Genomic DNA, 23,480 nt, shown 5'->3' with positions numbered 1-23,480 from the left:
CGCAGCTCCATCTAATGAATGCATAACGTAACCCCAGCCTCTACTGTAGCGTCTATTCTATGCGCCTTATAATGCAGTGCGCCTTGTATATGGACAAAGTTTTAAAATAGGCCATTCATTGAAGGTGCGCCTTATAATCCGGTGCGCCTTATAATCCGGTGCGCCTTATAGTGCGGAAAATACGGTATGTGTACATCCATCCATTTTCTACCACTTGAGGGTTGATGGTGCCAATCCCAGCTGACATAGGGCAAAAAAGCAGGGTTACATCCTGGACAGGTCACCAGTCCATCATCCATCATCACCTATGGTCAATTTGGTGTGTCCAATTTGCCTAATCTGCATGTTTTTGGACTATTACGTGTACAATTCTTTGCAAACCTACTGACATCTCCATTAGCTTCAGCTACATTTGGTGCTACTTATGTGTCTTCTGGAGATATTACATATTTGTCTCCTCATGAAAAAGGTTAAGATGCAGCTTTAAAGGTTTAAGTCGGTGCACTGAGAACTCTTTTGCAGAAATGTTCCCAAATTCCAACCTCATGTCTTTTTAATCATTGCATTCACTGCAGCGGGGCGGCAGTGGCACAACACTGTCTGACATCCTGCCCCACGCGGCGCTCCTCCTAATATTAGATGAAATATTAAATCGAGAAAGTTTGCAACATGAAACATTTATGTGTGAGTGTCGTTGGGGCCGGTTCGCCCTCCCACCAATTACTCACAGCTTTTCACTCCATCTAAGTAATGACTGTGTGTTCCTTCACAGCGGCTAACACAATTATTAATGTTACAACATTGTCCGATATGGAAAATAAACGAGCGGCGTTTTTTAATTATATTACTTTGATTTTCTTTCTCGGAAATACCAACGATCCATCACGTCCCCGTTGACACCTATCAAAAGTAAAATATCCTTCATCAGTCATTCATGCCTCCAGACTTATGGCCAAACGAATACATTTAATGTTTCCTGGAGGTAAATGAGCTTCATTAGTTAGTTTACGGCATCAAGTGACACTAATACATCATGCGGTGGAGCCTTTACTCTACTTTTACAACGTGGAACATTAACTGGTGGGTGGAAAGGTGGATGACAGACAAAAAGCCTTGGCATACACCCGGTGGTACACCCCCAGCATGCTAACCATCAAAAGTTATGAAAGATTCATCACATTTAACACTTGATTTAATATGACCACCTAAACCTTGCGGCATCAGACTTTTACACCACTGGTCAAACATCTCTGAGACTTCTTCACGCTATACCTTCACTGAGATCTTTCCCCTTTCCCCTTTCCCTGCACTCCCATTCTCCCTTAAGGTCTGGCCTTATTAATTACATCTGTACAAAAGAGGAGTAAAGGAAAAAAAAAAAGAGGGCAGAGTGAAACTTCACTTCGATTCATCTCTGTTGGCGCTGACCCAGATACAGCCAGGGATCATCACAAGGAGTTTTGTGTGTGTGTGAGTGGATGGGCAAATAGATGAAATACAGCTATTCATAGCACGTCAGGCGGCTTTGCATTTATACCCACACTGTTTTTTTTGATGCTGTGGTGTGTGGGGGTATTTGGTGAATGTGAGGGGAATGATCCTATTATCCTCTTCTTCTTCTTGTCGCCCGCTGGCCACGTACTGACAACAACGATTAACGCAGCAACACAGGAAACAACTGTGTTTTCTTTATCCACAACAAGGTGATGTACGAACGCAGTCACCTGCAACCGCTGAGAGCTCAGCAGAAGATTTACATTTGTTTTCACGCACTTGAAATGTCTGTAAGAATTTGGTGTGATTTAAGATGCTTTTTTGACAACCAACCTGAGAAAGAATTTATTTTAAACGTACTATGCTCTATTTGTAACTTGCATTGAAGGAGAAATCCCGAGTTACAGACATTCTAGGTCTATTTTTTTCTGAGTCAACGGCAGAATACAGCGTCAAACACTCTCTCAGTGGAAACCAGTGCAGGAGAGGATTTCCATACTCTGATATAGGCCAGTATTGGATCACATCGAATCGAATATTACGGACTTTGAAGACGGCGTCACAGGAAGACAACTTTGATTTGGTTTGTCTGTAGGAAACCATCTCCTCACTACCACAGAAATGAAATGTTTTAATTTGGTTTTAATGGTTTGAGCTTTAAAATAGATGGATTCTTCTGAATAAGTTTGACATTTTGTTTTGGATTGGATTTTTTTGTTTAATCTGTGGTGCTATTAGCAGATTTTTGATAGTAAATTGAAGGAAATTAATTAATTTGACCACCATCCAAAATCTCAAGATCTCAACGTTTTTTAAAACTATATTCCCATTTATCTATTATCTGTTCAGATGACGCATCGCAACGATTCCAATGATAGTTGTACAAATGTGCTGGCAAATGTATGACAATGACAATATCATACAATACTGAGGGGTTGAATCTTCTAAAATCTGCTTTTTAAATATTTTATGAGGAAGAGAAACGTACAGTATGTGTTTGTTTGTGTAAAAACAAACACAGAAACCAAGAGCAGGCAAAAACAGCAGGGAGAAGCGGATTTAAAAAAAGCTGCCGGAATCACTGTTAGTCCAGTGTGCACTACATTTGAAAGTGAATTAGCAAAAAGGATTTGTTTTGGTTGGCAGTTGGCACCGCTGGTACTCTTACTCTAAAATGATTTGACTTTCCAAAATAACAAGAGAGCACCAGCAGAGGTGGTAGGAAGGTCAGCCATAACAAATTGATTTAAGAGAGAAAAAAAAAAGTCTTGAAAATCATGACAGCTTAAATCAAACACAGACTAAATGGAACGGTCCCAAAGACAACTAACTCGTGTCAGATTTAATCTGTAAATATGGAGATTACAGACGCAGTGACCCCGCTCTGTTTGCGTTCACTGATGTCGAGGTGTATACATGATTCTGTCCACGCACTTGTACTCCTCGATAAGAAGCCGGAGAGTTACAACAGCCTGGAGTCATGTGGGGGCTGAGCCTGCTGGAGCTGCCCGGGCTCCTATGTATGCTCTGTTCAGCCCGTCTGAGACGAGGGGGCCATCTGTTAACATAGAACACACGTGTCCAGACGAGCGAATCCCAGTACCTCAGGATACGATACACGATACATGGTCCACGATACCAATAATATCACGATACAACGACTCTGAGATAATCAATATATCGCAAGACAATCCTGTATTACGTGATGCGATAAGTGGAGGATTTCTCTATTTATTCACAGCACAGGGGCGAAGTGCGTGGATGGAGCATCTCTTAACGTAACTTTCTGCGCTATTATCCCGCTGTAAACCCTCTCTTCTTCGGCCAGGCAACTCCAAGTTTCCCTCGTTCAATTTGAGCAGGGGAGACATGAAGTAGCGACGCCTGGCGAGTGAAACTGGGACTATTTACTTTACAACGCCTTCATTTGTTAATTGTGTGTTGCGTGAGAAAGGACGACGATACATCACAAAATATCTGCTTCATTTCAACCAACATTTCATTTTCTCCAATATTTTTTAAGCTCACTGAATCGTGAGAATTATGGACACCACTTTAAAAAATCAAAAGGTGACTTTAGTAATGGCGATCAGTATCTCTCAGATAAATTAAAGAGTTAGTCATCGCTCGTGCTGCTGCTGCCGCCGCCTTTGTGAGTCAGTCTTGTCACTACCCTGCACTGCAGCCAATAGACAAGTGTGAGCATCATTACCCTGATACATGCTACTGTCTGTCACAATACCCAGCATGCCATTGCTCCGAAAGAGGACTTGAGCGTGGAACCAGGAAAAAATAATGCGAAGCGATATTCACGATTCGCAGCACACATCATGTGCACTGCACTGCAGCCTCATTTGATGTGTCTGTTACTACAAGCTGACGCCAGTCAGTTCAGACGAGGAGACACTTCACATTGACCCTGAGGGGGGAGGCGGCCACTGTGGCGTTAGTGAAAGTGTGTCACTCACTGAGTGTCACAGTGCTCCGTGTCTACCTCTGTTTGTTTATGTGTCTCCTTCACTTCTTCTCAGCACTTTCTTTGAAACTTTCCCACATCTAATATTTCGCTGGTGCACATCCACACAGACACAGAGCTACAATTCAATCGTGATTTTTTTTTTTTCTCCGAGCACTTGCGTAACCTTACCACCTCTCACCCCCACCCAAGCCGCTTTCTCCTCCTCCTCCTTCAAAAATCTTAATGCGCCTCCTGCATCATCTCCTCTCTTTGTTCGTCTCCTCCTCCCTTCCTCTGCTCCGGGTGCAGTGCAAGCTGACGATAAGTCCACACACCCACACTCACACAGGAAAAAAAAACACCCTATTCTCTGAGACATGATCACCAAAACACTAATGCACAAGTACCACGCTGTGTGGATGCTATGGCACGTCTTTTATTTGATGCTTTTGGTACTTATGTAATTATCTTTGGGGACTATCAAAGAATAGAAGCCCTCGTCTCCTGAGGCAAAAATGCTGCGTCCCCTTCACACAGTCATCTAGACTGAGGACGAGAGCTGCTCCTGCATATTTTACAACCTGTTCTGCAGCCATCTGCTGCCTCACAAAGGTGCACAAGCACACTTCCATCTAAGAATGTGCCCCCATTTAACACACATTAAACCCATTAATGCATGCACAAACAAGGAAAAAGACACATTCTAATGCGCGCACACTCTCAAAAGTTTAATAACGCAGTCACCGGAAGGGTCTTTGTTATGCAACGTACCCCTCAGCAGCCCCCACCTATCAATACCTTAACCACATTGCCATGGAAACTCTACTCGCGGCAATCCAAGCGTGTTTGCCAGCAAACCATTCCGAGTGGTCAAACATTTCTATCACCTCTACGCCCAGCGTGAGTCAACTGCTGTTAACATCTCTGCCGCGGTCTCTCTTAATAACAACTTGTCCTGCTGTAACCTTTGTTCGCAGTGCAATGCAGAAAATCAGCTATTAGGTCCTGGAGATGAACGTAAGCAGGTTGGCAAAGAGCCTAAAAAGTCTATTTTGGATCATGATTTAATCACGGCATCCTATGATACACAGTGATATAATCTTGAAATAGATTTTCAACTAAACTAAAGGATTTCAATCCACTTGGGAAGTGAAACCATCCTCCCTGAGCTGTGAAGACTGCGGTAAAAAAATAAGAAAAACTGAGTGTCTGATCGAGTCTGTTGCTGTTTAATTCACTCTGATTGTAATTTTCATACTTTAGCACTTGCCGTCTTGACTCAGTGGGAAAATAACAGAATGTTCTTCTTTGGTGTAATGTCCTTTAATAGAAGTCAGTGACCTTTAATGTAAGATGTTATCAGAGGAAGTTAGCAAAAGAAAAAAGCTATTCATCCAAAAGAGCACCTCTTGCACAACTTGATCAGACTCTTCAGTGATCTGCAACAGCAGTAGCTGACATTATGAGTCAAATCTAAAATATTGTCTTATTTCATTACAAGGTTGAGAATAATTCCCTACGGTGATTAATTGATTTGGAAATCTTAGCATAAGATATTACCTGTTGTATTACTACTTTTGAATTGTGTCATGCCCTTGTTTTTTGAAAATAAATAATAAGTGATCACAAAATAAGCTAATCTTAGCATGTTAACATGCCAGCCAAGGATGTTACCTTCAGAGAGTCTCCCACAGCCACTACCAACGTCGTATTACCATTCAGAAAATTGACTCCTTTGTTAAATATTGAGATTTTAGACATTCCCTTGCTGAATGTTGGAGATTAAAGCATGTTTTCAGGATTCTTACGCCTCTTTAGACTGGAACATTGTTCACTTTAGATTCTTGCATAGCACCCATGACTCTTCCAGCGCCAATACTCTCTGACAAATCACAGCAGTCTGTTGACGTTACATTTTAGTATCGGCTCAGCTCCCTCGGAACCTCGCCAGAGCAGGTACCCAAAAAAAGCAAGCCAAGTAGCAGGTACTATCTCGAGTAGAGCCGAGACGAGTAGTGCTAAGAACTGCATAACGGCAAAGCGCCATAAATGGACTGAATGTCCATATCAATTACAGACCAAATACTATATTTGACCAGTGTTCAAATGCATAACTCAAAGCTCCGTTGTCTAGTAATTCATCTTTACAACCTGTCTAAAACTTCTCCTATGACACTTTTGCAGCAGTAAATTTACCACGTTCCCACTGCAACATGACGACAGCGTCCTTATTTGCGAGGAAAAAGATGCTCAGGAATCCTCTACCTTGGGGCAATTTGGATATTTCTTGCTCCTTGGCACATACACCTGCCTCACCTCATCTCCTGCTCTTTTTATCTGCCAACTTAACTATACCAAAGCCTTCTTCTCCTGTGGTGGTGGTGGTGGTGGTGGTGCAGTGGTGCTGTGGACAGTGGATGGATCGCGGACGGTGTGGAAGAGCTGTGAAGGACAAAGCCACGACAGAAAAAACAAGTAACAGCATGTCCAGTGGACCGAGTGCTGATGGGAGAGAGGCAGGGGGGCGGGGACGCGGGATGGGGCCCTACCTCCCATGATCATTGAACTGAGAACTCTAGCCACCATGGTGGGTGGTCGTGGTCGGTGGTGGTGGGTAGGTTTAAAGGGACACACAGATCATGCTAGAAACTCTGTACCTTTTAATGTGCCGTCAGAAAGGGCCCAACTCACCCCCGGAACCATTAAATCTAGAGGAATGAGACTGTGTTAGTTAGGAAGAGGCAGAAGAAAGCAAGGAAGGACGGGCAGAGAGTTAGAAACTGGAGAGAGTCAAAGAGAAAGAAAGAGGGAAAGAGGGATGGAGTAAGGCCAGAAGGAAGCGATCAAAGTTTAAGCTGGTTTATGTTCCTATATTTTGTCTTTCCAGTAATTCTGAGTCCAGTACTTTGATTAACACTTGCTCTTTTGGTTTTGTAGCAATAAACAAGCCGTTGACTCTCAACCCAAACCTTCTGAGACCCAAGCAAACATCCACCAGATCCATCTAAGAAACTATTATTCTGCTGAGCTGCACCAGTGAGCGTTCTTGCCTTTCAAGTTGCTCAATCAACATAAAGCCCTGTTTCCATCTTAATGAACACTGTGTATAAAAAGGTTTCCAAAGCAACAAGCCAACAAAAATCAGGGAAGGAAATAAGAAAAACCGGGGGAATGGACTTTTTCAAGAAAGAGGGGGGAATGCCTCTTGTGTTAGTGTGCAAGGATCTAAGGGATTCTCTCCATCGGTCCTCCTGAAAAAGGAAGTTCTACGTCTATCTGTATTTCTCAAGAGCTGGGCGAAAACATATCAGGTTACTGAATAAAGTTTCCATATTTCCATATAAAAAAAAAACATCAAAAGGGAATTTGCGCTTTAAGATGGTCCACTGCTCCTTTGGGATATGTAAAAAAAAAAAAGTTAGACACCAAATTCTGCAGAGGGGGAATACTATCAGACGTTTGTGCTGGTGTTTTTGGTTGTAGGAGGCAGTGGAAAGAATAAAAAAAACAAACCAAGCAGTTTGTCATCAACTACTATACAGCCGGAGGGGAGGGGGGGACAAACAGGGAATTCCCTCTCACACCTACAAGCCAAGTGATTTTAACTACAGGAAAACTAAGGGGAAACCCTTCCTTCTTTACTTCCAGATTTGGGTCAATCCCTGCCCCTGCGGCTGTACACATGCAGAAGAGAGGAAGGGAGGGGGGTCATCTCCTTTTTGATTGGGGCAATTAAATCATCAACAACTCCCCCTCCCTCTAGCTCTATGTAGACCCAACACCATGCAAGTCCCATCTGTCAGCACTGACTGGGCATGCTCCCAAGGGCTAACCCAAGCACGGCGTCTACGGAAGACCAGGCAAGGTAAGGGAGGAGGAGGGGGGTGCTAACACCAGCGGTCAGCTATCCTTGCTCTGCAACCTGACCAGTTATGGAAGCTTTTCTTAACACCAAACGTGATGAATTTTGCTGCTGGAGTTGAAGAAGAGTCTTCGCAAGTCTGCAGAGTCAAAGTAGGTGACCACTGGACACTGGCCAAATGGCTACTGAAATGAGGGAAAAGGGAGGGTTCTACCGCAGAGTAGCGATAATTGTTGGTACTACATGACTAACTGCGTTTCTGTCAGATTCGGCCAAACCAACTCAAGAAGCAAAAATAAAATAAAAGGCTCAGGCTCAAATCAAGCAGGACTCAGAAAGATGTGGAAAGACTACCGACCAGCCAGCTCCTTCTCCTTACTCCGTCTCTTTTTCTCCCTGCGTTTCAATCTCTTCGCCTCCCTGCGCTTGGCCTCCTCGGCCTCCTGGTGGCGCCGGCACTTGTGGAAGTTCTCCACCACCACGCCCACGAACATGTTGAGCACGAAGAAGGCCACGATCAACAGGAACGAGATGAAGTAAAGCAGCATCCATGGGTTGTAGTTCAATTCTGGCTGAAACATAGAGAGGAACAGAGGATTTTTTATAGATATTCAGAGGTATCGTATTGTTGTGCGTATACCGAGGTTAACAGAGCATTCCGCCTTTACAAGTGCTCAGCTGCTGTGTTCAGAGTTACCTGTTTGTCCACTCCTACAGCATCCAGTCCATTATACATTATGTCCACCCAACCGTCTTTTGACGCCAGAACAAACAGAGACATTAAGGCCTGAGACGGGAAAAACAGAAACCAAGGTTCACATTCAAACAGTTCATTGTAGCTACTAATAAATATTCTTAGCCATCCGAGGTTGTACCTGTCCGAGGTTGTCAAAGTTGTACTTGTGTCTGATCCATTTGTAGTTGGCCTGCACACAGTCTGACCTGTTGGTGATGTTCTTCACATGATGTTCTAAACCTTGACAGAAGAAAAACTTCCCCTTGAAGAGCTGGAGAAAAGAAAACCAAAGGTATGATTTTAATATTAAACTTGATATTGTAGGCACGTAACCCGACCACTGTCACTTTTTAAAGAGCTGATGGTTGTTTCTTGTCCTTGCTATTCCTGTTTGTCTCCAGTTTGTCTCTCTCTCCATGCTTGGGTGTGGCAATTAGTTCTCTCCTACTCCCCCTGTGAGTCATTCACTAATCAGCTTCTTAATGTAACACATCATGTCCTGGTTCTCTAAAAGATCACTTTACCAACACGGTACTAACACGACAGCCGAATTCAAGCTCCAGTTCTTTCAAATTTGCCCAAGCCTCAGGTTCATCATTCGCAGCTGTTTCCAACCAGCATCAAAATCATCTTTGGCCTTTAACCAGCATCTCTGATATTTCTGTTCTCTTTACTGGCCCTGCTTCGTTGTCTACCATGACTCAGCTGAATGACCTCACTGCTTCAGGTCACTGGTTTCGAAACCTTTGAGAAAAACATTTGACTGTCCACATGTCGTGAAGATAATAGTATCAAAGGACATCAGTGAGTGGAGTAATGTTTTCCCATGTTGCTCTGGACATTTGCTAGTATTCTTCTTCTTCTTCTTCTGGCTTTTCCCTTTAGTGGTCGCTAGAGCGGAACACCTGTCTCCATTTGTCCTCTCCCTTGTGTCCTTCTCTGTTACACCAACTGTCCTCATGTCCTCCTTCACAACATCCATGAACCTCCTCCGTGGTCTTCCTCTTTTCCTCCGGTCTGGCAGCTCCACCTTCAACATCCTTTTGTCCAATATATTCCTCCTCTGCACATGACCAAACCATCTCAACCTTGACCCTCTTACTTTATTTCCAAACAGTTCAATGTACCTCAATGTGTTTAGGGATGTAGATATGGTCGAGATAACCTGCTGGAGTTTTAAACTGAGCCTCAAACTGTGATTTAAGTGACTTTGAATGCGGCACGATTGTCAGACAGGCTGGTATGAGAATTTCAGAAACTTGTGATCTACTGGGTTTTTCATGCATTTCTATCTTTATGGGTTTCAGAGAATGGGCCGAGTGGCAGAGGGCAAAAAGGCCTCAATCATGCAGGGGAGCATCTAAGAACCTTGAAGTAGATGGTCTACAGCAGCAGAAGACCACACACCGTGACACTTTATTAAGTGTCCACCCCACCTAATAATGTGGCTAATGAGCGCAAGAGTGTTAATGTATAAGTAATGACGTGGAAAGCTCTGCTGCATAATGTGGCTATCTGATGAGTATTTGCACATTCAAATGAGGGTAATGTTTGGAAAGCTCTGCTGCATTATCAGACTGATCTGACAGTATTTGTCACATGTCAAATGAGGGTAATGTTTCTTGTGTTGTGATTGTCTCCTTATTTCTTGTCCGCACACTTCCCCTTCCCCCTCTCCTCCCCTCACCTGCACTCCCAAGATGCCAAAGATGATGAAGAAGGCGCAGCAGATGACCACAATGTTGCCGATGGGCTTCAGTGATGACATCAGGGTCTCCACCACCAGCTTCAGCCCTGGGGCTCTGCTGATCACCCTGTAACACAGCATATAATGGAACGTTAGTGCTGTGTATGTTTGTGACTTATAGAGCAGCTTAAACCAGTCGCAGCAGGGATGCCTGCGGCGCTCAAACCTCTACATACACACCCAGCGCACACACATACACAATTTTGTATTTCCTTGATTTGCTCTGTTTACTACAGCTGGAAAATGTGCACCAATTTCCCAAGCGAAAACGACTTTTTGATTCATTTCCGCTCTTTTCACACCTCTTTCAGCGTCCTTAAATTCCTGCCGTCAAGGAAACAGACACGTCTAATTAAGCCAATGGACTGATTAGCATGTTTAATTAGTGTCAGCATGAAACCTGGCACTGATCTGCACGGCGACTGAGCTTCCACAGTGGGGAGAAACACAAACGTGTGCAACGACAGATCCCACTGATGTGCACGCGCGAGCAACCGAAATGCAACACGCACCCCAACAATCAATATGAGGATGATGATGATACAGAAAAGGGGCGACACAGTCAAAGATGCTGTCAAAGTGATAATCTGCCGGGGCCCTTGTCCATTTGTCTTTGTCTGAATTGTATGATTTCCCCCTGAGCTGACAGTTGAGTGAATGAAGAGTCAATAGCACATTAAAGAGAAGACATGAGATAATAAGGAGCCAGGACCCCCATGATCCCACTGATCAATAACCCTGATCAGGGAATAACAAGCTTATGGAGACAACCTCATCGCCCTGAAACTCCCCGCCTCTCTTGAGGTTCTGCTGGGGAACGATCTTGGAATGTAGTGCTGCCGTTGGCCTACAGGAGGTGCTCGTGGTCAATAGCTGCATGGGCTTGTGTGACAGTGGCTGACAAATTAGTAGTTGTGGCATTTGCTGCCAACATTTTGAGTTGAAGCTCACCAAGATGATGACAAACAGCTGGCGATGTCTCATTGCATTTCAGTAATTGATGATAATCTGATTTTTTTTTTTATCTTTCTGTATCGTCTTTTCAGAACAATGACATAAAGATCTGTTCTGTTCTATTTTTTGAAAATCACACACAAACAGATGTTTCCACATCCACACATTTCTGCATTCACGTATATATATAAAAAAAAACACCAAGCTCACCTCTCTACCTCTTTCCATCGAGTATGAGCGGCACATTCACAAACACGGCGGAGTGAAAAGGCTTATTAAGACAACAACAAAGCAGAGACAAGCCTGTTATTATGAGTCAATACACTCTGATGATGTGGGACGCGAAAAGACACAAACTGCGACGAGGCTTCACTCCATAATGTTTATTTGCATACGATACAAATGCGGGAGAATGAGGAGGAGGAGCTGAACGGACGGAGCCCGGGGGTAGAAAAGAAGTTAGTGCTCGTCGCTTCATCTAATCCAGCTCTCTGTATAATTGCACAGCGGTTCAGAGTGTGCCCTTGTCTTTGGTGCTATGTACAAAGCAGGAGGGAGAGTGCTGCAATGTACAACACCTGCACACATGAGCTCCACTCCACCAGCAGATCCTTTACACCGAGGGGAGAGAGAACAACAAGTAGGGCGATAAGTGGCAGCCGTGTTCCCACAGTGCAAACATTGGATATAATTAAGAAATGCTGGGAGAAAGAAATAGGAAATAGGACGGGAGGTTGCAGGAATATATACAGAATTTTGTTTTACTCTCTTCCTGCTCCTCTCGTCTTCAGTCCTTCCCCTCCAGCTGTCAAATGCCTCCACTCGTTAATCTTGGAGCCGCCACTGAATGAAGGGAGTTGTGACCCCGTGGGTCAGCGAGTGAACGCGCCACACAAACATAATCTTCAAGAATAGCAATTACCGTGAATGTGCTGAGTACATTGGCCACCATCAGCATCTTCAGAAGCAGAGGGGGCGAACGGGAAGGAGGGGAGAAATGGGAGTGCGACAGCGGAGAAAGCCTCCAGGTAATTACATCATCAAGTGATAGATGAGCTGAGAGGCTGAGCTGACAGGGGTCAAATATGACTGGGGAGAGTTATCAATGGACGGACCTGTTGGTCGGTACAGAACGAGTTTCACAGGCGCATACGTTGGTGCTGTTTGGTGACACAAGGTGCAACTTTAAAGACTTTGTGAGGGGTTAGAATTGGGCAAGCATTTCGTTGTAATTGTTAAGGTTAGGGTTAGAGACAATTGTCCACACAAGCAATGCTATACAAAGAGTGTGTGTATGCATTTGTCCATGTGACAGAATGATGCATTGCCTTTGTTTAAGAGGACACACACACAGCCTGTGTAATGTAGTGACATCATTAATATTTTACTGAGCAGCAAACACCATCAGGCGCCTCCACAAAGTCACCTGCGAGTTGAAATAATAGAGATAGAAAATGCACATGTTTCTTTTTTGGGAACAAACTCCTGAAATGGTCTCCATAGTTGCATAAAGTTCACGGAAACGGTTTAAAACCAGTCTTGCTAAGCGTCAAGCTGCCATTGATCTCAGCGCTTGCTGATTGATTGCTACTCCCAAGTCAGTGCCAGCAGCTCCGTTGACCTCCCACATGAACCAGAGAAGAAAACACCAGAGAGGAAAACACAGACAAGCTCAAATTTAGTTTAAACGTCCAGTATTTATGCCTGACATGACCTTCAGGGCGCTTCCTTCCAGCTGTATGTCTGAGGGGAATGTGTCTGCGTTCATGGAAAAAGGCCAGAATGGAGCCTGATGAGAGGAGGGAAAAATGCTAAAGTGGACAAAATGTGCTATAGATTCAAGGCCAGATTCCTCGTTTCCCGTTCACAAGCAGGTGTGGGAAGCAAACAGCTGTGAATGCTCCAGGTAGGACGAGTGAATGAAACCGAGTGGGATCGTTTACATGTGTGTAAAAAAAGCAGATTGAATGGACTCTCATTTTTATGTGAATGCAAAGTAAAATGCTTGCGCAGCTTCCTCACGGAGACGATGCTACACAGTGTGCAGCAGTGTTGCTGTTGCTGTGGAGACGCGAGTAATGGAATGAGTTCAACTGCTCCAAATGTCTAAGAATATCAGGGTTTCCTTTACCTCAAAGAACCAGAACTCTGTCTTAGCCTATACTTCGCACTGCTATCAGAAATCAGAAGTTTTTATGCCACCCTTTTCTCTCGGACGACAAAGACACATGCTCAGACTTTGTCTTCAAAGTTAACTAAGGCGTGTGCTGTTAAATCATCTCCTACAAAGTCGTAAGTAGCAGTGGATTCACGAAAACATAAATTGAACAGCCAGAACTATTGGCTTGATATGCGGCCGTCTCTAACGCCGTGCTCCTCCTCCTTGGATTGAAAGTGAGTTACCACCGTAAAAAGAGATTTTACAGTCTTGCTTTCCTATAACTCGTCTGCAGCCTCTGAGGAGAAAGCCAAGATGCCACGATTCCTCTTTCTTCTCCTCCTTTGCCCTGCACTCTGCTCACTCACCCTCTCCGTCCCGTCCTAATCTCATTTCTTCCTCTGCCTTATTTTTTGTCAAACTGAAACCCTCATCAGAGAAACGGCTGACCTTTGCTCACGAGAATATTTCCACTAAACTCCATTTTTCCTCCTGTAATTGCTACACATTTTCTAATCTGACTTTAAAACCCTTCCTGCTCGACATTAATACAGAACTCATCCCCGCTGCCCTCCGGGGATTAACTAGGACAGTGTGTGCAACTTCAGGGAGATTCAGGTACGGGGGTGTTTTTAAGTGCTCTGTTTGTCACAGTCGTCCTGAATCTGATTAGAAAAAAATCCCCTCGAGTGATGTGAACTTCATTCTCAAATATCACATTTTGATTCAAATTCCGAGTTTAATGTAACAGGAGCCAAACCTGTTCACTCCCTTCCACTTGGTGGCGCCCTCTTGTTTTCGTCAAAAAAAGATGCATTAAATCATGGAGACTCAGCTCCCAAAGAATATTCATTCATTCATCTTCTACCACTTTATGCTGTGCTATTTTCTTAAACTGGACTTGATGATTTTATGACGTCTTAAGCAGTGTATGTATGTTTTTCTTCAGTTTTCTGCTTCTTTTTTTGTTCCCGGCATGCCTGTTGGCGAGGTCTCCCTCGAAAAGAGATTTTATCTCAAGGGACTTCCTGGTAAAATAAAGGTAAAATAAATAAAATAAACCAAACCCTAGGGAAGCACAAAAGGGATGACCCAGATATGAGAAATCATGACTACTTAAAAGAAATAGAACCACGGAAATGTACAAGCATGCAGAAATGGGACGCAGCTCTTCTGGATGCAAAAGTGGCAAATATGACTCGGCTTAAAGTCTTCATTGGCAACACAGTGAATACCAGATAATTGCTGACATTTAAGAAAACACTTCCATAACAAGGCAAGAAACACGAGAGGCCAGATGAGTCGAACCTAAACGACGCATTGTTTTGCGTTCACGGTAAACACATACTCAGTGAAATTCAGCGGATTCCTGCTTAGTCTCAATCTGAGCACGACGAGGGCCGTAATGGCATCTCGCAAATGAGCCATAAAAATGGATTCACTATACCGTCACTCTAGCATGAATATGACAACAAAGGAACGTAGGAGATCATGCAAAAAAAAACATAAAAATGTCCTGCTATCACATTAAAACAACCTTGTTCGTATTATGAACATGATAGTAAGACTAAGACATGTGTTTTCTGGTGTCGCTGTGTTTGAATGATGCCAAATCTTCAGAAATCTGAACAATAATGTTGTGATAAAACACTCATTTTTAAAATCTTGATTTCACCAGGAAAGAAAACTCAAGATAAAGGGAAGTTATGGAGGCTTTTTCAATCGCTCCCGTGGGATAATTCAAGGCAAGCGGCTCTGGTAGCAGTGCACAAACAACTTATTTCTCTCTATACATCAAGAAAAGACTTCAATATTAGCAAAAGAAAAAGGTGATTTCTAGCGTAAAACGTGTTTATTTTTATTTCACTTTGAAGTCAGGGGTGAACAACAACAAAAAAAAAGAGCATAGTGAAGAATGAAAAGAGGTCTTTAGTGGGTAAAATTGGCAAGCATGAAAGTGAATATTTGATTCTTGGGCTCCGTCTGTAGAGCTGTGATAAATATTCAAGAGAGGACAAAGCCTCAAGAGCTCCGCTTCATGAGATGAGACGACGGACGAGCATGTGACCGTGAGCCAAGTCGAGCCACACAAAGCCACACACTCAAGTAGTTTGATGCATTCACATGGAGACCCAATAGAACTATACTATACTAACTAATAGAGATACCATTCCTCTCATCTCTCACACGAACATATACGTGGAGATATGAGTAAAAAAATAGTCTCCAAATTAGTGCCTTTTTTTCCCACTCAAATAACAACATTTGGGATTTGTGAGTCCACTTACCGTAGCGGCCTCAGGGTCCTCAGCAGCCTCAGCACTCGCAGCATGCCCAGGATCTTGGTGCCCGAGTTGGAGATGAGCGACACCAGGATGTCAATGACGGAAATCATCACCAGCATCCCGTCCAGAATGTTCCAGCTGCTCCTCAGGTACGACTTGTCCCCGAAACACCAGCCCAGCGCCACAATCTGGACAGAGACAGACAAATAAAGATAAACAATAACTCATGATAGAAGATGAATGGGGAAAAATCATTAACCGGGACGTGACGCTTGGTGTCTCTCATGTGCAGCGCATTGATTTGTGTGCTCGGAGCTCAGCGGCAAAACTCATCTTAAATTCCATAGGTGCCTCGCTCATCACTTATTCAGCCCATAAACCTATTTGCATTTAAGAAAATAATAGAGGAAACGGCTGACCTTATTTTAAATGTTTTTTTTTTTTTTTTAGCAAAAAAACATTCAATCAGGCCAAGAGGCGAGTCATTTTTGCCTCATGCATTTCTAAGCACACAAGCACAAGAAAGAAAGAGAGAAGGTGGAAGGAAGGGAGGGAGGGAGAAGTTAATTTCCATTAGCTGACATAAGTCAATGCATAACAACGGATGGTATGTGATTAATGTGCGAGGGGGAATCATCAAAGAGATGAATCCATCTATATGGAAACAAACAGGTCTCTGATAAACACTTTCTGTTTATTCATGACTTTGTGCAGCAAACTGTACTCCCTGAATAGAACATTGGACTATTCTACTATATTTTATAATTTCCCTTAACCCTCACAATGTCCGTCTGGACTTTTTTTTGCTTATTTTAACCATAAAAGACGCAGAAAGTGTCAAGTGTTCAATGGGCAGTTATTTACAATTTACTGCATGTTAAAATAGTGTATTGACAATTTAAAATGAAGAAAACCACTCTATAGTTGTACATGAACAGCAGATTGCGCCTGTTGAAATTTGAACAGTATGAAACTTCTTTTAAATAACGTCCGTTTGAGTTTTTGTCGGACCAAAAAAATGGAGGGTATTATTAGATATAAGAGGGTAAATATTGACAAAGATGCTGATTCACCGGCTTCCTGTAAAAAGCGTAATAACCGACGAGGCAACTTCTCAGCCTTCAGAAAACGTTGACATTTTTCCAATAGCGCAAACCGTGGTGTAATTACGGTGATGCAAGGCGCGTAAGTAAAAGTGCGAAAAAGTCTCAACTTTAGCAGCTATTTAAAAAATTTATTTTTTTATTTTTTCTAAATCCGAAACGTAACTAACACCAAAAATAGAGACAAAGTCTAGGAATGAGTGACACTGTGAACTCTCCTCCCCTCTGCCGCCGCTCACTCGCTCGCTCACTCTCACCTCCGCCTCTGCTGACCTCCATTCAGAGCTGCGCCTCCTGAAAACTGGCCAGACTTTGTGTGTGTGTGTGTGTGTTCACTGTCTGCTAGAATAGTCTCAAACCCTCCTCACGCTCTTAAATTGTCTTTATTCTATGTGTGAGAGTGTGTGTGTGTGTATTTGGGGGCTCACAGTACACGTGGGTATCAGACAGACCTGAGTCTGGTTGAGTCTGGGTCAGGTTTCTCCATCTTATGTAAAAAAAAAAAAAACAACTTGATATTGTGAGTGAACACAGATGTGCTGCGTCCTTTCTTCTTTCTAAAGCTCAGGAGAAATGAAAGCGATGTGAATGTGATGCAATCTGTGTCTAAGGTGGTTAATGGAACCAAAGAAAAAAGAAAACAGAAACTCAGCGACCAAATACTTTATGGAAAACGTGCTGATATGAATCGCGTGAATAAGAGCAGACGCATTATAAAGAACAGACAGAGCTCTTCTAATGCCAAAAATGGCGCATCTTCACACCTTCGTCCCAGAAACCAATCTTCTTCCTCAGCGCAGTCTAACCAGAAAAAACATATTCATCAATAATCAGAGTTGCGACTGAAAAACACACTTTGAAAAAGCACGGGGGAGGTTCACGTCCCAAAAATGGGAGGAGCCAAAGCCGATCAACAGTAGAAAGGTCCCTTCTGCTTGCATATAAGGAGACTAAATATTATTTTGAGAGACGGCACCGATCTTTTTAAGTGTTTTTAATCAGATTTGGCTGTTGCTGTTTCCATTTATGTGGCTGTTATGTCCGGACGATCATTAAGAGGGAAAGTTATGTCTGTTTCCCCCGTTCATTTAGATAGAAGCCTGGTGTCATTAGTTCCAAAATAGCTGCCTGATGACGTTGCCAAAATGGCTGCAGAAGTGTCCAGACTTTTCTAGAAGGAGTTTGGAAAGAACGTGCAGATTTGGGGATTAAGCAAACTTGGACACTGTAAATTTGGCCGTAGGTGTCTGTCTCTGAGATGGACTGGCGATCTGTCCACGGTGTGTCAGCTGAGACTGGCACAGCAGAGGATAAAGCGGGAGAAGATGAATGAGTGAGTGAGTTTGGAAAGAGGAGAGGTTGAGTGATTTGGACACTGTAAAGATGCACCAGTGAGGACAGATGTGTAAAATCCCTTCTTTCTTTCCCTGTCTCACACAACCGACGTGTCTTACCTTCACCGTCATCTCCGTCACGAAGATCGCCGTGAAGATGTAGTTGGACAGCGTGAGGAAGAGCCGCTCCTGCAAAAAGAAAACAAAACAAAAAAAAAACCAGAGCAGAGACACGTGAGTGAACTGATCCTAAAACTTTGCACAAAGTTGTTATGAGCATGGGTTTTTCTACTGTGTTTGCTCTTCTCCACTGATCTAGTGCACTGCTGAATAATGTATGAGGGAGCTATTTTCCCCCCTTCGTACTGAGGAACCTTAAAAACATCTCCATTGCAGTCACTAATGATGGCTGGCAGGCAATTGTAAAAAAATAAAAAAAATAAAAAATTGTGTTCGTTTGCACTGGAGGGGATAAACAAGGCATCTGATTTGGGCTACTTTATTTATTTTTTTTACTTTCATATTTACGGGGCGCTATCTTTAAGTATTCTGACTGAGTCAATATGAATGTGATCCATCGAGTGTTTAAATACATCTGTCACTTTTAAATCTTACAACCAAGTCCTCAGCATCTACTGCATTTTTCGCTTTACACTTCAAAGACACTGTTACACAAAACCCATCGGGACTTCCCCTCCGATACACACTCAGAATCTTCTCGTATTTTCCATGTTTCCCTGTTGCCCCGAGGCGGCGCGGCGCGGGCTCAGCGGTGTCCGTCTGCAGGAGAGCGATGGGAGCCTGTTTACTGAGCCAAACAACGACTGAGAAGAGAAAACAAGCAGCCCCGGCAAGAATTAAGACCCTGCTCCGGCTGCTTATTTACCCTCCGTCCCCCTCACGTCTGAGGAGACGCGACCCTGTTTCTGCCACTGGATCTCTCTGAGCGAGTGTGTGTGTGCTGACTCTGTGGAGGTGGCTGCCTTTCCCACGGCCTCAGACTACACACACATGCACGTGCACGTGCACGCACGCTGCATCACTACAGTGGCAGTTTAAATTCCAGTTCCTGACAGCAGCTATTTGTTGCTCGACTGTGTGAGCGAGATTTCATTCATTATAAACTAATGTGACAGGAAACAAGGAGAAAAAGGAGAGAGAGAGAGGATTGGAGATAGGTTGGATTCTGCAACTGCGATGATTACGCTGTCGAATTACGCTCATGCTGAGAAGTTGAGACAGTAAATGCACCGGGTCAATAGATTTCCCCTAAATCTGCACTTGAACTCAGTGAGAATAATAACATTACCAGCTATGGTTTACACATTGAACTGCGCTGCTTTGTATGAACGCAGCTTGCTCACCGACTAATCCTTAGCAGAGTCCTTAGCAGAGCGTGGATACCTGATCTGAGCGTGTGACGGAGCCAGGTTTAAACAAAATTTTGAAAAGTAATTTCTGCTGCAGGTCACCGCGGTCACGCTGCCTGCGTTGGCCAACTCTTTACGGCGCTTTTATGTTCGTTTTAGTGAAAATTCAGCGTGAAACTAAATAAAAGCGATGGACCTGAGGGACGGAGTAACACAAACTCAGTGCAGCTTTAACCCTTGAACAGCGAGCACATCGCGGCAACGACACATTTGCACACTTTACTTGTGCTATCAGAAAAATTCAGAGAGTTGGAAAAACGCCTGTAAATAGTTTCCAAATTTCAAAATTCACACGCAAAATCTGGTGTTCGATGTAAAACTTTTTCCTTCATTTTAAATTGTTAATACACTATTTTAACATGGCAGTAAATTATAAATAACTGCCAGATATTGAAAGTTATTCTGGAGAAATGGTTTATGGTTAAACGAGGCAAAAAATTCCAGACGGACATTTTGAGGCTTGGGTGTCAAACGTACAGGCCGCGGGCCAGAAGCGGCCCCCCAGAGGGCCCACAGGAAGAATTTATTTTTTAAACCTCATAAAATGCTATATTTTTTCAGTTTGAGTTACCTGTGACTAGATGTTTGTGCCTTTGTGATCTGTACGTTGTAATGCACATAATGTAAACAGTAAACTGAGGCATATTTTTCTCCATTTTTCTTCATTAAATCTAAAATCTGTGTACAGGTTATTATGCTATTATTGTACTTTTTGGCACACTTGAGATCAAACTGTGCCATTTGTGGCCCCCGGAACAAAAATGAGTTTGATGGCCTGGTGTTCAAGGCTTAAAAAACCCCTTCCAGTTACGTTTGGTGAGTGGGAACAGGAAGACGTGACGTAACGTCACGACATTCAATGACTCAAACTGTCAGAATCAGATTTAGCGAGTCGACGGAGAAGTAATCCTGAATTGAGGTCAGCGCGAAAAATGTCAGAAAGTCAGCAAAAGTCTGCTTTCATCGCCGTGTCTTTAACTACCAGTGACAGCACATCCAGCAGAAGTGAGAGAGCCTCGCATTGACAGCTTTAGCCTCGGGTCAAGTTCGAAACGGAAAGAAAAAAAGAAAAACCCAGAATGAGTCGTGTCTGGCTTGGTTTGTACCCTCTTGGATTCTGCGGGGGTTTTGGACATGAAATGCAGCCTGAACGCGACACAAACGACAAGAAGAATCAACTAAATAATGTTGATTTATTAACACGGTCGGTTAAAGTTCCTCCACTAACCAGTCGGAGAGATTTTGACTTTTCATCGTTCTCACAGACTGTCCACGAAAGCTTCTCGCCAACTTCTGTGGTCACATTTCCAGATAATGTCCAAATTATCCCACATGAGACGGCAGCAGGAAGAGCTCTGCATAATTCACAGTGAGCGAGTGAGCGAGTGTGTGTTCCGGATCCTTCAAAGTTCAAACCTGGACCTCGTCCTGCTGCTGAAAATAATGCTTCTGACTCAGACTCAGTTCTCCCACTGCATTTCTCATACATGAACGGCAGACTCCAGAGAGAGTGAGCTTTTGTGTGCGACTGGAGCTGAGGATTTACAAAAAAACACACATTACGATGCTCAGTCACAGAAATCCAGAGTGCAACCCCCGAACTTTTCACTCACTCCTCACTTTCAAATGATTATTCCCGCTGTCGGCCACTGGCGTTCCAGTGCGTCTGGAACCACAACAACACATCATCACCCTGAGGGTCTTTATCGTATTTCAGCCTCAGCTCCAGAGGAAAGGCCGAATATGATTTAAACTGAGAGGCCGTTTGCTCAGTCACACGCCACTGAAAACAATTACAAGTTTGGTCTCTTACCTTCAATAGAAAAAGCTACAGCTGTATAAAAAGTCCAACTTTGTGATCACAAACACTTCCTGCATTCATAGGACGCACCCTTGGTAAATTGCAGGGATGGGACGATACCGATATCACAACTCTCACAACTCTCTACCGATACCAGTATTAGTCTGATAGTCATTTTAGACCATTTATGAAGGTATGGAGCAATTAACAAGGCATTTTTGTGGATAAAATTTAATAAATAAAGGTTAAATAAATAAAAAATGGGAAAAAAAAGGATATAAGACACTCTATATTCCACATTCTTATAGCCTCATATACATTTTAACAGACTAAGCAGCCTAAGTCCACTGTGTTCTAAGGGTTAACAACACAGAACTGTAGCGTCATCGAATTTTAGCCTTGAAGTGGTTGTGCCGCAGATGACGACTCCGCAGAAAACCCCTGATTGCTGTTATTTTCTGCTGTTGCTAACACACTGGGCGCGATACGGCGCAGAGCTTGGCACACTGAGGTATTGTCCTTTACCTCAATTATAAATAATAAATCATAATAGGGCGACATAATCGCCCCACAATCGCTTTCCACTGAGCTACGGGAAGATGGTCTCCGGGGGCAACGGGCAACGACGAACCAAAACAGGACTGGACTGTATCATAATTACTGCATTCCTCACTAAAATGCTCTGTGAGAGTGACTGCGTTTTCTATTTATGGGATATAACACGCGTCTTTCTTTGAAAGAAAGAAAAAAAAACAATAACAAAATTATTATTATTTTTTTTTAATAACAAAAAAAATTAATCTCGAATTCTGTGACTTTATTCTCAGAATTCATGCCGTTTTATTTATTTTTCACTTTCTTTCAAAAACATTTTTTTAATGTGGCCCTAATACTCTTCCGTACATTTCCATTTAGGAACTATTTAAAAAAATATTGCAATTACTTTGGTCAATTATTTTGGTCATTTCATTCCATCATTAATCTCTACTTCTCTCTAATGTAATGTGTTGTATTTTGTGCTATTCCCTGTCTTGTCCACATGTCTGTGGGTCCTCCGAACTGCCCTGGTGACACAGACTGCCCTCCGTGACGACTTCTCTTTGCTAAATAAATGCCCCCTCTCCTGGACACTGGCCATGTTTGTCAGCCCCTCAGATAATCGAATCAATTACGGCGCCGCCGTCTACTGTGCGTTTCAGACGCAAAAACAAGCAGAGCAGAGCGTTCTGGCGAGACCAAACCGCAATTAGAATCATCCACAGAACTCCTCGTTCATGAGACGAGGAGGGGGGAGAAGGAAAAAAAAAAATCAAGCGGTGATAATTATTGTGTTTATGTATGTAGGGCCTGTGCTCTGTTGTATGTGTGTGTATGTGTGTGCATTAGTGCATTAGCTGAGGAGGTGATGGTGGTGTAGCACGCATCACCTAAAGCTACTGGATCACCGTGAAGAAGGAAGCAGCTCACTGCTCAGGCTGTGTTACTGCTCCGATTCTCTGCAGCAAGAGAAACTACAGTGTCTGTTTGAAAAGCCACTGACACACATCTCAGGAAGTCCTGAGCATGTGGGCGTACTGTTCCCCTTGGTCTCGGTTTCGGCATGCGCTTGTCGCGGAGGAGAACGTTAGCCGCTGTGTTGTGTTTGTGTTGTGTTGTGTTTGTGTTTGAGACTCACAGCGCTGGTGGGGTCGATGCGAGGCCTCTCCATGGCGATTGTGATGCAGTTGAGGAAGATGATGACCAACACGATGTGGTCGAACATCTTGTGGGCGATGATCTTGTTGCACACGATCCGAAACCTGACAGAATAAAGACACGGACACAGGAAAAAAAAGGTATATTAAAACACACTATGTTTGGGAATACAACTTTAAATCAGGTGTATTCCATCCCTGGAAAGTTGTATACCCACATAAAATTTAGCATATTAGCTAAAATGTAAACCTTGGTTTAATCAAATTTGCATCTGTAAACCATATTTTATAATCTTATCATATGTTTGTGCGTAAAATGCAGCAGTATAAATGGAAAAACATGTCTTAAAAATGACTAAAACAATAAAATACAAGTTTGTTTTGAATTATGAAAGAAGATAATTGTGTACATTTATATTGTGAT

At 43.2% G+C, this 23,480-nt stretch overlaps 1 protein-coding gene across 15 annotated transcripts in view; it reads right to left on the bottom strand.

The window, feature by feature from the left end:
- Positions 1 to 23,480, bottom strand: part of LOC122760011 (voltage-dependent T-type calcium channel subunit alpha-1G-like) — a 128,031-nt gene that overhangs the window by 26,778 nt on the left and 77,773 nt on the right. For 9 of the 15 annotated variants that reach the window (XM_044015068.1, XM_044015070.1, XM_044015071.1 and 6 more), the window contains 8 exons: positions 23,038 to 23,161; positions 18,252 to 18,320; positions 15,698 to 15,882; positions 10,238 to 10,364; positions 8,690 to 8,821; positions 8,512 to 8,601; positions 8,173 to 8,386; positions 6,610 to 6,660 (listed from right to left, as the gene is read on the bottom strand). In XM_044015068.1, the coding sequence (XP_043871003.1) occupies positions 6,610 to 6,660; positions 8,173 to 8,386; positions 8,512 to 8,601; positions 8,690 to 8,821; positions 10,238 to 10,364; positions 15,698 to 15,882; positions 18,252 to 18,320; positions 23,038 to 23,161 (992 nt within the window). The remainder of the gene's footprint in view (positions 1 to 6,609; positions 6,661 to 8,172; positions 8,387 to 8,511; positions 8,602 to 8,689; positions 8,822 to 10,237; positions 10,365 to 15,697; positions 15,883 to 18,251; positions 18,321 to 23,037; positions 23,162 to 23,480) is intronic. The other 6 variants (XM_044015060.1, XM_044015061.1, XM_044015062.1 and 3 more) reach the window with 3 other exon arrangements.

This window comes from Solea senegalensis, unplaced genomic scaffold (genome assembly GCF_019176455.1).
Source record: "Solea senegalensis isolate Sse05_10M unplaced genomic scaffold, IFAPA_SoseM_1 scf7180000012815, whole genome shotgun sequence".
NCBI lineage: Eukaryota > Metazoa > Chordata > Actinopteri > Pleuronectiformes > Soleidae > Solea > Solea senegalensis.
Note: the sequence above shows the minus strand (reverse complement) of the source record. Positions and strands in the feature narration are given on the sequence as shown.